Source organism: Magnolia sinica, chromosome 6, assembly GCF_029962835.1.
Source record: "Magnolia sinica isolate HGM2019 chromosome 6, MsV1, whole genome shotgun sequence".
Lineage (NCBI taxonomy): Eukaryota > Viridiplantae > Streptophyta > Magnoliopsida > Magnoliales > Magnoliaceae > Magnolia > Magnolia sinica.
The window spans coordinates 35,230,238-35,243,779 of record NC_080578.1 but is presented as its reverse complement, the minus strand read 5'-3'; the positions used below and the strand labels follow the sequence as shown (position 1 = coordinate 35,243,779).

General features: G+C 41.4%; 1 protein-coding gene across 4 annotated transcripts; it reads left to right on the top strand.

Moving 5' to 3' along the window:
- Positions 1-1,888: 1,888 nt before the first annotated feature.
- LOC131248647 (granule-bound starch synthase 1, chloroplastic/amyloplastic-like) lies at positions 1,889-9,093 on the top strand. 4 transcript variants are annotated; one of them, XM_058249021.1, is made up of 14 exons: positions 1,889-2,146; positions 3,733-4,110; positions 4,918-4,998; positions 5,149-5,247; positions 5,342-5,431; positions 6,050-6,113; positions 6,202-6,302; positions 6,399-6,508; positions 6,642-6,885; positions 7,206-7,382; positions 7,459-7,650; positions 8,345-8,431; positions 8,554-8,682; positions 8,787-8,959. In XM_058249021.1, exons 2-14 carry the CDS (start codon positions 3,754-3,756, stop codon positions 8,790-8,792), a joined length of 1,737 nt encoding a protein of 578 aa, XP_058105004.1. In that variant the 5' UTR covers positions 1,889-2,146; positions 3,733-3,753; the 3' UTR covers positions 8,793-8,959. The 4 variants fall into 4 exon arrangements, with proteins under 4 accessions (XP_058105004.1, XP_058105003.1, XP_058105002.1 ...); XM_058249020.1 differs by having other exon boundaries at positions 1,892-2,146; positions 3,738-4,110; positions 8,813-9,093; XM_058249019.1 differs by having other exon boundaries at positions 1,892-2,146; positions 3,720-4,110; positions 8,813-9,093.
- The last annotated feature ends 4,449 nt before the right edge of the window (positions 9,094-13,542 follow it).

Sequence of the window (13,542 nt, the reverse complement as noted above, 5' to 3'; positions counted from 1 at the left end):
CTAATTATGCATACATAGAATTCATTAATCAATCACATAAGCAAATTAAACAAGTACTCAAAAACAATTTCAAACACAAGCATACATAGTAGTTCAGTTTCTCTACTTCACTTTTAACGGGCACAATCGACCCATGAGTGTACCGGATTTCACTAGCGGAGGTTTTAAATTAAGTTTACCTCTAACCTTTACAAGCGTACACTCTCGTCGGAAGCCTACATAAAGACTTGCCCACGTACTCACCCGTGTCGATGGTCTACGCAAGGACTTACCACACACTCCTGTGTTAGTGGCCTACTCAAGGACTTACTTATGTACACACCCATGTTGGTGGCTTACACAAGGACTTAAACATGCACTAACCTGTGTTGGTGGTGATACGATCCTACGTAAGAACCTACGTGAGTTTTGGTTACAACCTCTACACTCAATCCTACATAAAAAAATGTGTAGACTCTTACAATTTGACAATTTACTTGTCGAATTGAGCCCATTTTTTAGCATCTTCTTGTATTGCTTGATTGATGCTCTCTCGTGCTTCAATCAATTCTCATTTTGCTCTTCTGGTCATGATGTCGATGCATTGTTAATGCTTTAACTCTAAGATCAAACACCTTACATGTGATTCTTCTTTGAGGTGACCAAGGTAATGGGAGATTGGTGAATCTCCTACAACATATGGGAATGTTGTAATTGTAGGGGATTCACATAAATTGTCATTTTAGAGGTTATTTAGACAAATAATATATTTATTGGGTTTAATCTAACCTATAGAGAATGTGATATACCAAGCTCTTCCACAAATGAAGCTCTTGAATGCTCTCAAAGTGATGAACAATACCACAATAAACAATGAGCTCATAAATGCTTACCATTGAAATCTCTTTGAATTTTTTAGTAAGGTTGAAATCTATTTGTGATCCCAAAGAAGGTTTTAAGAGTGGACAATCATTCCTAATGTGAGTTGCTATCCCACCGAGTTGCGGGAAAGATCAGGTGTTGCAGGACAATCAGATTTTATTTTTTTGGGAGATCCCAACCTCGAGTGAAATGCATAACAGGAATTGAATGCCCCCATTGAAAACTTTCGCGCGGTGATGAAAAGTTTTTGATGAAGCTGATCAGCAGGTTGGATGACAAATACACGTTACAGTGTGGGCCCAAGGAAGTTTTTAATGCCCAGCGTTCAATCCCCAACTGTGCAGAGATGTGGATCAGTTTCATTTTTGGGAACATAACTTAAAATAAAGTGGGAATACTGATGGAAGGTGTGGATATACAACACATACATCAAGGTTGGCCCACGGTCAGGGAAATACCCACTGAATTGTGGAAACGGATTGGCTACTCACCTACCATTAGCCTGGCCAGTGCTCTGCGGGCCCCATTATCAAGTATGTCTTTTATCCATGCCATTCATCCATTTTTACAGATCATTTTAGGGCTTATCCCAAAAAAGAGATGGATATAAATCTTTGGCGGACCACACCACAGGAAAACAATAGTGATTGGATATCTACCATTATAATCTTTCTAAGGCCTACCGTACTGTTTATTTGACATCCAATCTGTTGATTTGGTCATACAGACCTAAATGAAAGAGAACAAAAAAAATATATAAAAAATCAGCTTGATCCAAAACTTTTATGCCCCCCAAAAAGTTTTTAACGGTAGACGATGTTCAATTAACACTGTTTCCAGTAATGTGGTCCACTTGGGATTGGGTTATATCTTATTTTTGGGCTTATACATAGAATGTTATGGAAAAATAGATGGAGGGCATGGATGAAACAATACATCATGGAGTGGCCCACAGAGCACCGACCACTAGCCATTGGCTAGTGGCAGGGAAGTAGCCACCCGGAAATACCTCCTCATCCACTCCCTGAGGTGTGGCCCCATTGAGCTCCGCCCTGTGATGGGAAACTCTCGTCGGCGGTCGGGCCCCACACCTCGTCGCTGAAAAGCCGCTGAAGAATTAAGAGGTCCATGCGAAAGGAGATCCCTTCCAGCTATCCTCCTTCTGCCACGTGGCACTCGTGGCGCAGTACAGATGGTCAGCTCGCTGGAATGCTCTCCCTCCGCTCTTCAGCAGCTGCGAACGCTCTCCCGTTCTGCATAATCCCATTCTTTTCGAAGCGGAACTGTAAGCATTTCTCCAACTATAGCCATACGAATCCGAATTTTCTGTTCTTTTTCACTGGAATTCATTGCATTCTGATATCGTTCCGTTCTTTATGTAATCTCTCTTTGTAATGGCGCGGCTCAGAACTGTCAGCATAAGTGGTCAGATTATTCGAACCGTCCATCTCTGCGGTTTTCTTATGGTGCAATGATACGGCATCATGGCCATTCCCATAAAATCTGAACCGTCGATCAAATGTCCACATAATACTGACGATAAAATTATTTCAAATTTTTTTAACCATCTGATGATGGGCCGCATCTTGATTAAACGCACAATGCATAATTCAGTTCACTCACCCATCCAAACGCAGTTACGGGTTAGTTTATAAATTCTGTGAAAGAAGTACGCCATTCTGAAATTGTAGTGTTTCCAAAATAGCTTCTTCTACTTCTTCTGCTTCTTGGTTAATTTTCAGTATGAGTTTGATAAATACTCTTAATTGTGTTTAGATGCCCCCATTTTTCATTTTTCATTAAATCAAGTTACATGCAAATGTTGGGGAAGCTTCTCCCTCCCCCCTATTTTTAAAGCAAAAAGCACGTGTTAAATATATGAGATGCTCTAGAAAATCTAAACCGTTTATCAGATTATTTGTCACAACAAATACATACCGGTGAAATTTCAGGCCTGTTGGATATGTGAGTGGTCCACAATCTCATATTTAATCTATCATTGGTATACTTCAAGAGAAACATGCATTAAAACACATTTTTAATGGCATCCAAACATGCCCCCAAGTCGCATTTCACTTCTTTCTTTTTTGTTTTTAACTCTCCAATTAATATTTGTTAGTGCCACAATGTGAAGCCAGGCTGGTATACTTATTAGGTGGTCCACCCTTATACGAAAAAGAACAGACGGTTTAAAAGAATTTGCCAGTGATCTTCATTCAAAAAAACACATGTGGCCTGCTAGTTGAATGGATCTGCCTGATTTTTTGCATGGTCATCTTCGTGGTAGGGTCCACCTAATGCTCTGCTCGGGTGTCCCATGTATTTTCTAGGTTAGCCTGTATTCGCATTCGCATTAACCTGCCTGTGGAAGCAGGAGTGCATGTGGGTTGTGTTTGGATGCACTAGCAAATTGCACTGCGAACATTCAATGATCTTTGCATCTGCAATTAAGTAGTACTCTGTTGAGTTCATTCTAAAGTAACTAATAGTAAGTTAGAGTTGATTACTGTCAATACGAATATTAAGGAAGGAAATTGTGATTTCGTTATTCCACTTTAATTGACTGATAATTGGATTTAATTCGACTTCGCAGCCAGACGTAACCAAATTCTTCTTCTGATAGTGTCTGAATTTAAGAATTCCATCACTGCAAAGGGAGCCCAGCTTGGGTTCTTTGTCCTCGATTCGTTTTGTTTCTACTGTTGCAAGCTCACAGCATTTAAGCTGATTCATGAGTTGTTTTAAGGTCGGCACCGATGTTTATGGGATCCAAATCCAAGTGAATATGTTTGTTTCTATTTCGGAAGTACTTTGGTTTAGAACTATCAACTGAAATCCATGGAATGATTTCTAACCAGATTTCACCTTTAGTCCAGAAGAGAGTGTATACTGATGGCGACTGTCAGTGCTTCACACTTCGTATCAAAAAGCTCTTGTTTTGATTCAGAGATGAAACCCTTCACAAGAAATGGAGAGTGGAAAGGAACTTCTCAGCTGGGGAGCAGAACCATGTCTCATCATGGGTTAAGGTCTCAGAATAAAGTGGATTTGCTAAGCATACGAAGCAATGTGAAAACAAGATCCTTGCAAGCTTGGAGGAAGGGATTCAAACATGAGAAGGGCAGGCAGTGGGGAGTTATTGTATGCGGAAGTGGGATGAACATAGTCTTTGTGGGATCAGAGGTGGCTCCATGGAGCAAAACTGGGGGTCTTGGTGATGTTCTTGGAGGACTGCCACCAGCCATGGCGGTAATCATAGAATATTTTTTGAGTTTGTTACACTGATTTGATAAAACGAGAAAATTTGCAGTGCCTGTTTGGTTGTTGGGAAATTCACTTTCTAGTTTTTATGTTTCTTGGGAAATGATTAAATTTTGTTTGGTTGCTACACTGGTTTCTGGAGGAAATTTGGGAAAGTTTATTTTATTTTATTTTTATTATATTATTTATAAAAAAAAAAATTCCCAGGTTTTCCATTCCCCAACAGAAAACTGAGAGAGGTTCTTGAAGATCGTTGGGGAATGGAATTCCTGGTAAACGTAAAGTTGACTGTAAAGTGTGATAAAGGGGAATTGCTAAGCCTCGAAATAAAAACCAGCAACCAAACGCCCATGTCGTGACTTCCATCTTAGTTATCTAGCACTGTTATCTCCAAATATGTGGCACATGCCTGTGAGATTTGGACCATTACTATGCTTGGGCTCTTCCCTGATTGCGCTTCCCCTCTTTTTGGGATTACAAAGAAAAATGTCCTACCAATGGTGATCATTCAGTTGTCAAAAGTCCTCTGTTCTGTGGCCATGATTGCTGACAATTGTGATTTGTGGGTTCCGGCCTATCCATGGCAAGTCCTTACAGCTGAAAGGTCCGGATCTTGTACACATGTGCCGCATTTACAGAGATCTTGGTATCTAACTTAGATGTTATTTGCACTTACTAGAATTGCCATTTTTGTACCTTCGGTGGAATCTTATTTTCATCAATGGTGTCCTATGCTTCTGTCAAGTGGGCTAGTTCATATTTCGCTGAGGTTTATTTGATTGATCCTTCTTCCAGGCCAATGGGCACCGTGTCATGACTGTTTCTCCGCGTTATGATCAGTACAAAGACGCATGGGATACAAGTGTTGTGGCTGAGGTACTTCCGATCATCATAAGTGTTTCCATAAATCTTTTCACGCAAATCGTATCATCGATGTCATTCTATCTGAAGAATGAGTTGGCTTGGAATTCATTTCGTCATCACTGAACACAAATTCATTTTTACTGGTCATCACTGAACATGCAGATACCAGTTGGGGACAAAACGGAAGCTGTTCACTTCTTCCACTGCTATAAAAGAGGGGTCGATCGTGTTTTTGTTGATCACCCAATATTCCTTGAGAAGGTTAGTCTTCTGTCCAATGTAAGACTTCACTTGAATGGAGGTGCCGAAGCCATCTAGACCTTACCTTGGATGTTTAATTTATGAACCTTTTAAGGTATGGGGAAAGACCGGCGGAAAAATCTACGGTCCTGTAGCTGGAGAGGATTTCAAAGACAATCAGCTTCGGTTTAGCTTGTTGTGCCGGGTGAGCATGCAGTTATTTATCATTCTTGCTTGTCTGATGTTTCAATTTTCAACAGCATCACAGAAGAAGAAATATTTTCATGAGGAACTTCATTTCACCTCTTCAGTTATACCATGATATGATTTGTAAAAACTAGAGAAAGTCACACAGTATACACAGGGTTGAGTTTACTTGCAAGTGCTCAATGTTAAATATACATGCATAAATACATAAATACAAATGCAGTTATATCCATTGTTTTCTAAGGAGTGGCCCTCCTGATAGATCGACCTGAGTTTTGGGGCATCCCATTTTCATGGTGGGGAGGTTGGATGCTGTACACAAACCATGATGGGCCCCACATACAACTACTTGCATGGACTTCTCATTTGCAACCAGTTGCATGTGAGACATTGTCTATATGTATGTAAATGTATGTTTCTGTGTGCGTTTGCGTGGATGTGTAACTTCACATATCAATTGGAATTGAACTTTGGCCTGATAAGAAGATCAGCTGGGCACAGCCCTGAATTTCAGGCTGAATAAATGAAGTGGTGACAACATGGCCCATGGCCCATTCACACTTGCAGTATGCCGTGGATTCTATTCACTTTGTAAGTTACATATTATGGCTTTCAGGCAGCATTGGAAGCCCCTAGAGTTCTGAATCTTAACAGCAGCGAATATTATTCCGGGCCATATGGTATGGACCATATTTCTGATTCATGAATTTTATTGTAGAATTCAATTCATTCAATGTTAGCATCAGTACTTGTGATTCCTGCATGCAGGGGAAGATGTTGTGTTTGTTGCCAATGACTGGCACACTGCTCTAATCTCTTGCTACTTGAAGGGTGTATACAAACCCAATGGGTTTTACAAGAGTGCCAAGGTATGACATCTTTGTGGCTTGGCGAAACTGTTTGTATTAGAATTTTAGCGGACTTCGAATTACTAGGGCTGAGATGGGCTTTAACCATCCTGTCAGGTAGCATTCTGCATACACAACATTTCCTACCAAGGCAGATATGCCTTTTCGGACTTTTCGCTGCTCAATCTCCCAGATGAGTTCAAAAGCTCTTTCGATTTCGTTGATGGGTATGTTTGAATTTTGTTGAATTTTCGTCATGGGGAATTGATCATTTGTTGTTAGAGGTGGGCCGTGTTGATTCTGCTGTGAGTATTGTCCACTACTTTCATAAAATTTGTGTAATTCCTGTTGCTTCTGTAGGTATGAAAAGCCTGTGAAAGGAAGGAAAATCAATTGGATGAAGGCTGGAATATTGGTATCAGATAGGGTATTCACTGTCAGCCCATACTACGCTGAAGAACTTGTTTCAGGGATAGCCAGAGGTGTGGAATTGGATTCCATCCTTCGCAAGACCGGCATTACTGGCATTGTCAATGGGATGGACGTTCAAGAGTGGAATCCGTTGACGGACAAGTATATCGATATCAAATATGATGCCACTACTGTGAGAACCTTTCATATGATGTTTGAATTCTTTCAGTTTGAGGCCTGTTTGGATGTACCCATGAAAGAGAATAGAGTAGAATGCTGCATGGTCCCATTCCCATTTTGTGGAAGTGTAGCCATTTGGCGAATCCTGCAAAATGCAGATGGTTGGATGCGGTAAAAGCTACTGTTCTGTGCAATGCACCCTACAATGAGAATGGAATGATAATTGTCTGATCTCTTATCATTCTGTTCTCATTTGTTTCATTGAATCCTGAGGATAGTTGATACTGGCCCTTACGTTTCAAGAAATTGGCCTTTTTTTTTTTTTTTTTTCAGGTATTAGATGCAAAACCTCTTATAAAGGAAGTGCTGCAAGCGGAAGTTGGGTTGCCTGTGGATCCGAACATCCCCGTCATAGGCTTCATTGGCAGGCTTGAAGAGCAGAAAGGTTCAGATATTCTAGCAGCAGCAGTTCCCGAATTCATTGGAGAGAATGTTCAGATAGTTGTTCTTGTAAGTGCTGAATCCTACGAGGAAACATTGATCTTTTTCCTTTTGTGGGTATAACTGACATTCCACTTCATTTCAGGGAACTGGTAAAAAGCCCATGGAGAAGCAACTCGAGCAGTTTGAGGTTGAATACCCAGATAAGGCTAGAGGAGTGGCAAAATTCAATGTTCCCCTAGCCCATATGATAACTGCTGGAGCTGATTTTATGCTGGTTCCAAGTAGATTCGAGCCATGTGGCCTAATTCAGCTACACGCTATGAGATATGGGACTGTACGTATTAACTATTCAACATTTAAATTAGTGGCAGGTCTTGAAAAAACATCATGACTATCTTAGATTCTTGTTTGGACAGAGAGAATCCAAAAAGCAGACATGAAAAACCTTAAGGAATCATCAGTGAATGGAAAACTGTGGAATGCAACAATAATTCCATTGTGTGGTTTGAAGTGCAGTTTTCCATGAAAATGTTAAAATGTTGAGGGCCAAATGGTGAGAGCCATCTCTTGTGACTTTGGAAATTGAATTCCACAGTTACTTTTTCACACAAACAGTGGCAAACTTGATTTTGATGGAAATAGAATTCATTTTCAGAGTATTCTCTCAATCCAATTTGTTTTTCATACAAAGGGGTAAACATGAGCTCCAATATATTCACAAATATATAAGGCTGTGTTTGGATCCACAATCGAATCGAATCACGAACCTTTGGTTTAGTGGAGATGAAATGACAGAAAAGGATGGTGCTTCCTACCATTCATAGGAAGTAGACCTCAAATATCAGCCACATTCCTTTCAAGTCCAAATTGAAAGTAATGTAATTGCAACTTGTAGATTGGTCTCTAAATAAGGTAAATGACAATATGGTTATTTCCACTTTATTAGACTATCATTGCTATTCAATGTGATGATGCATCCAAATGCACCTTAAGCCAGATAATGACAGAGTCAGATTTCCATGCCACAGGTACCTATTGTTGCTTCAACTGGTGGATTAGTTGACACCGTCAAAGAAGGTTTCACTGGATTCCAGATGGGATCCTTCAATGTCGATGTAAGTAACAGATCTTTTGTTCTTTGATTGAATTCCCCATCCATTTTAACTATTCCCCTTACAAAAACTGAATTCACATTCCATGTTCCTTTTTTTTTTTTCCTTTTTTTTGGTATTTTCAGTGCGAGGCTGTCGATCCCGTAGACGTGACTGCAGTTGCCACAACCATCAAGAGAGCCCTTTCCGTCTACGGCACGCCTGCTTTCACGGAGATGATTGATAACTGTATGGCCCAAGATCTTTCCTGGAAGGTGAGTAAAATTCCAAGGAACCTATGCTTCCTTAGAATAATGGAACTTACAAGAAAAGAAGCTGTATGAAAAACAAAACCACATTACTTCTCTCTTTGTGCTAGATTTGAATCTGTTGGCTGTTGCACAGGGACCCGCGAAGAAGTGGGAGGAAGAGCTGCTGACTCTAGGAGTTGCTGGCAGTGAACCTGGCATTGATGGAGAGGAAATTGCTCCTCTTGCTAAGGAGAATGTGGCCACTCCGTGAAATCTCAAGTCAACCGACACTAACCTAAGCTTTTTACAACTAACTGTATCTGTGTAATTCATGGCTCTGTTAGCTGGGAATTGTCACAAGATGGAAGCACAATCTTTTTTGCTTATGTAAGTCCAACTCTCTTACTATGAACAGATGTTATCTTTTATGTCTGCGACGGACTGATCTGCTTATGTAAGTCCAACTCTCTTACTATGAACAGATTTTATCTTTTATGTCTGTGACGGACTGATCGTCTGCTAAGCCCATTTCTGAGCATTGCCGGTAAGGTTATAGAGAAGGAATGTAAACTTTCTCTATGCATTCATTTTTCTTTTGGCCCACTGTAACTTCCGAGACATGTAATTGAAAACTGAGAGATGCAGAAGATTTTCTGTGTATTTGAGACAACCCAATGGGGTTGAATATATAGAGATTACAGCCATCTATACAAGGAAAGAAGTAAAAGCAGTATCTCCTACCTATAGAAATAAGATATACAAGGTAACAAGATATACAAGGTATGTGAGGTGTCTAACATCCCCCCTCAAACTAATGCTGGTCATCGACAAGTAATAGTTTGCCAACAAGAAACGAGTGACGTGCAGACGTGAGGGATTTGGTGAGAATGTCAGCAATCTGATCATGGGATGCCACATGTGGAAGAGAAATGAGCCCAGACTGAAATTTCTCACGAATAAAGTGACAGTCAACTTCAATATGCTTCGTTCGTTCATGAAAAACTGGATTAGAGGCAATCTGAATGGCACTGAGATTATCAACATGGAGTGGAGTAGGATTCGGTAGAGGAATGCTCAAGTCTGAAATAAGTCCACGTAACCAGACAAGCTCACTACATGCAGCGGACATCGCCCGATACTCGGCTTCTGTACTCGATTTGGAAACAGTGGCCTGCTTCTTACACTTCCAAGAGATGAGAGAAGTGCCGAGAAAAACACAGTAGCCAGTGGTAGATCTTCGCGTGAGAGCATATCTGGCCCAATCAGCATCCGAATAAGCACGAAGGTCTAGAGTCGCCGTGGAGGAGAAGAACAGAGATCGATCTAGAGTTCCACGAAGGTACCGTAGGATGCGCAACACCGCAGTCATATGAAGAGTCCGAGGAGCAGAAACAAACTAACTGACGACTTGGACAGCGTAGGCAATATCAGGGCGAGTCATAGTTAAGTAAACCAGACGGCGGTATAAATCGGGCTGTGCAAGTAGATCACCATCATCACGACCATAGTGAACGTTAAGTTCTAAAGGAGTCTGAACCATCTTCTGATCCGTCAGTGATGCTAAGGTGAGAAGATCCTTAGTATATTTACGCTGGCTGACCAGAATCCCACGGTTGGAACGTGAAAATTCAAGTTTAAGAAAATATGTAAGATTGCCGAGGTCTTTCATCTTGAATGATGATTGCAGAACTTCCTTTAAAGCCAAAATGTCAGTAGCATCGCTACCAGTCAGTAGGAGGTCATCAACATAAACCAGAACAATAACAATGCCATGAGCAGTGGTGCGCAAAAATAAGGATGGGTTATGACTACTTTGAGTAAAGCCAGCACCCGTAACCACATTGTGAAAGCGTTGGAACCATGCCCGCGGTACCTGTTTGAGGCCGTACAGGGCTTTCTTTAGGCGTCATACCTTATTGTCAGGAATTAAAGAGCCAAGAGGAGGTTTCAAATATACGGTTTCTTGGAGGTCTCCATGAAGAAAGGCATTTTTCACATCCATCTGAGAGAGTGGCCATGAGTGAACAGAAGATATAGCCAAAAGAGTACAAATAGTTTTCATCGTGGCCACAGGAGCTAAAGTCACACCGTAATCAATTCCGTATTCCTGTTTGTATCCCTGAGCGACAAGTCGAGCCTTGTATCGATCCAATGATCCATCAGATTAGAGCTTTACAGAATAAATCCATTTGCTACCAATTAGCTGTTGGTCAGTGGGTCGAGGGACAACCTCCCACGTATGGTTATCATCCAATGCCGCAAGTTCTTCTGTTATAGCCTTCTTCCAACAATCATGAGTGGCTGCCTGAGAATATGAAGTAGGAATAGAGACGGTATACAGAGTAGCATTCATGGCAGACATAGAGCATATCAAGCGATCAGGCGCTCAATGTTCACGAGCAGAACGACGTATCGAGGTAGGTTCAGGATCCGCAACAGGTACAGTAGGTTCGGGTTGAGTAATAGGTGGTGGATCTGTACGTGGTCGACATGAGTATACCTGCAATGGACGAGGGAGAGTACTCGAGGCAAACAGAATTTCAGGAAAGGTGGTTAGACCAGAAGAGTTTGGAGTGTGCGGAGGAGGAAGAGATGAATGAAAGGCAATATGTTCAAGAAAAACAACATGTCGTGAAACCCGAACACGACGAGAAACAGGATCATAACATCGAAAACCTTTTTGAGTTTCCCCAAATCCCAAGTACATATATTTGACGGATTTTGGAGATAGTTTATTACGTTCACGTGAAGCCAGGTGAACATAACAAATACAACCAAACACACGGAGTGTGGAATATGCAAGAGGTAAGCCGATGAGAACAAAGTAGGGAGATTTACCATTCAGAACTTTGGTTGGCATCCGGTTAATCAAGTAGATTGAATGTAACATGACTTCCGCCTAGAAAGAACGAGGAACACTCATAGCTGTCATCAGAGTGTTGGCAGTTTCAACAATATGACGATTTTTCCGTTCAGCCACCCCATTTTGTTGTGGAGTATCAGAACAGGTGGTCTGATGAATAATCCCATGACCTTGAAGAAAGGTACGAAATTCGGTTGAGAGATATTCCCCCCCTGAGTCAGAGCGGAGAGTTTGAACTGGAACCCGAAACTGAGTCTCCACCATAGAGTGAAATAACTTGAATTTTTCAAAAACCTGTGACTTTGATTGCAGAAAGTAAATCCAAGTGTACCGTGTGAAATCATCAATGAATATAACATAGTATCGTAACCCAGAGAGAGACATAATTGGTGATGGACCCCAAACATCTATATGCACAAGTTCAAACATAGAAGATGTTTTTGTAGTACTTAAAGAAAAGGGAATACACTTACTTTTTAAAAGACAACAGGAAGAACAAGAATAATCCAAATCATTTTTATTAAAAGAAATATTCCCTAACATGCCAGATGAAATTAACTGAAGTAACTGATCCGAATGTCGATGACCTAGGCGAAAGTGCCACAGTTTTCACATTTTATTTGCTGAAGTAATATCTGATGAAGATGGAGAAAAGAAACAACGAGTCGGGGTAACAGAAGGTCAAAATCAAGCACGTACAGACGACTATGCCGCCTACCCTTCCCAAGTACCTTCCCCGTTGCCAGATCCTGCACAAAACAACAGTTGGGAAGAAATATGACTAAGCAGTTATTGGAAGTGAGTTGACCAACTGAAATTAAATTGGAGGAGAGGTTAGGGACATGAAACACATCACGAAGAGTGAACTGGCGATGGGCAGAAGGAGAGAAAGTCAATGATCCAACGGACTGAATAGGTAGTCTAGTGCCATCCGCAATAGAAATAGCCTGATTGCTGGTATAGGGACGCACGAAGATGGGATACATCACCGGTCATATGATTGGAAGCACCCGAATCGAAGAACTATGTAAAAGATGGGGATATACCTAACATACCGGTGGCAGAAAGGGCCTGAACAATTTGTTGGAGCATCGCAGGAGTCAATGGAGATGAAAGACCTTCAGCAGAAGTAGTAAATGTAGACTCACTAACAGATGTCTCAGAAGAAATAGTGGCAGCCGTAGCAGAAAGAGCACGACCACGGCCACCACGTCCACGGCCGAAAGAGGATGCATAAGCTCGCGTACGGCAGTCCTGAATACCATGACCAGTCCGTCGACAATAAGCACACTATTCCTTGCATTGAGCGACAACATGTCCCACCTTGTTGCACCCGCGACAAGTCAAGGGAGAGGAACTAGAACCACGTGTTGGTGGAGTTGTGGACACAGCAAGCATCATATCAGATGAGCCCGGAGTTGAGAGAACTTTCAGTCGTTGTTCCTTAGCTAATAAATCATTAATAACCAAATTCAATGAAGAAGTAGGGCTACGGTTCAAGAGAGCAGCCCGACAATGCTCAAATTCCGGATGTAGCTTCATAAGGAATTGACGAACTTGCGCACTCTCGCGCATAGTTTGGAATATTTTAAAGTCATGAGAAAATGTTGGATCCATCATAGTCATCTCTGTCCAAATTGTGACAATTTTGGAGTAAAATGATTGAATACTGTCATTATCCTGAGTAAGGGTAACAAGATCCTGTTCCAGACGGTATAACCGGGCCGCATTACTTTGTTGATAAATTGACTGGAGATGTTCCCACATCGCCTTAACAGTGCGATGAGGCGTGAGTGCAACAGCAATGGACCGATCGACCGAATCGAGAATCCAGGTAATAATCCGTCCATTGTTTATTTCCCAATCATCTAATTTGGCGGCATCTGTGAGAATAGCAACAGATCCATCCAGTAGTCCCCACAAACCACGACCTTTGAGGAAGTTCTTAAAATGGATGGCCCATAGAGAATAGTTGGTACCATTAAAACTACAACGTGGGGCTTCTGTACGTGATGAGTCCT

Coding starts and splice junctions, on each gene's coding strand:
- LOC131248647 (XM_058249020.1), top strand. CDS start 3,754: ATGGCGACTGTCAGTGCTTCACACTTCGTATCAAAAAGCTCTTGTTTT. Junction 4,111..4,917: donor GACTGCCACCAGCCATGGCG/GTAATCATAGAA, acceptor TCCTTCTTCCAG/GCCAATGGGCACCGTGTCAT. Junction 4,999..5,148: donor ATACAAGTGTTGTGGCTGAG/GTACTTCCGATC, acceptor CTGAACATGCAG/ATACCAGTTGGGGACAAAAC.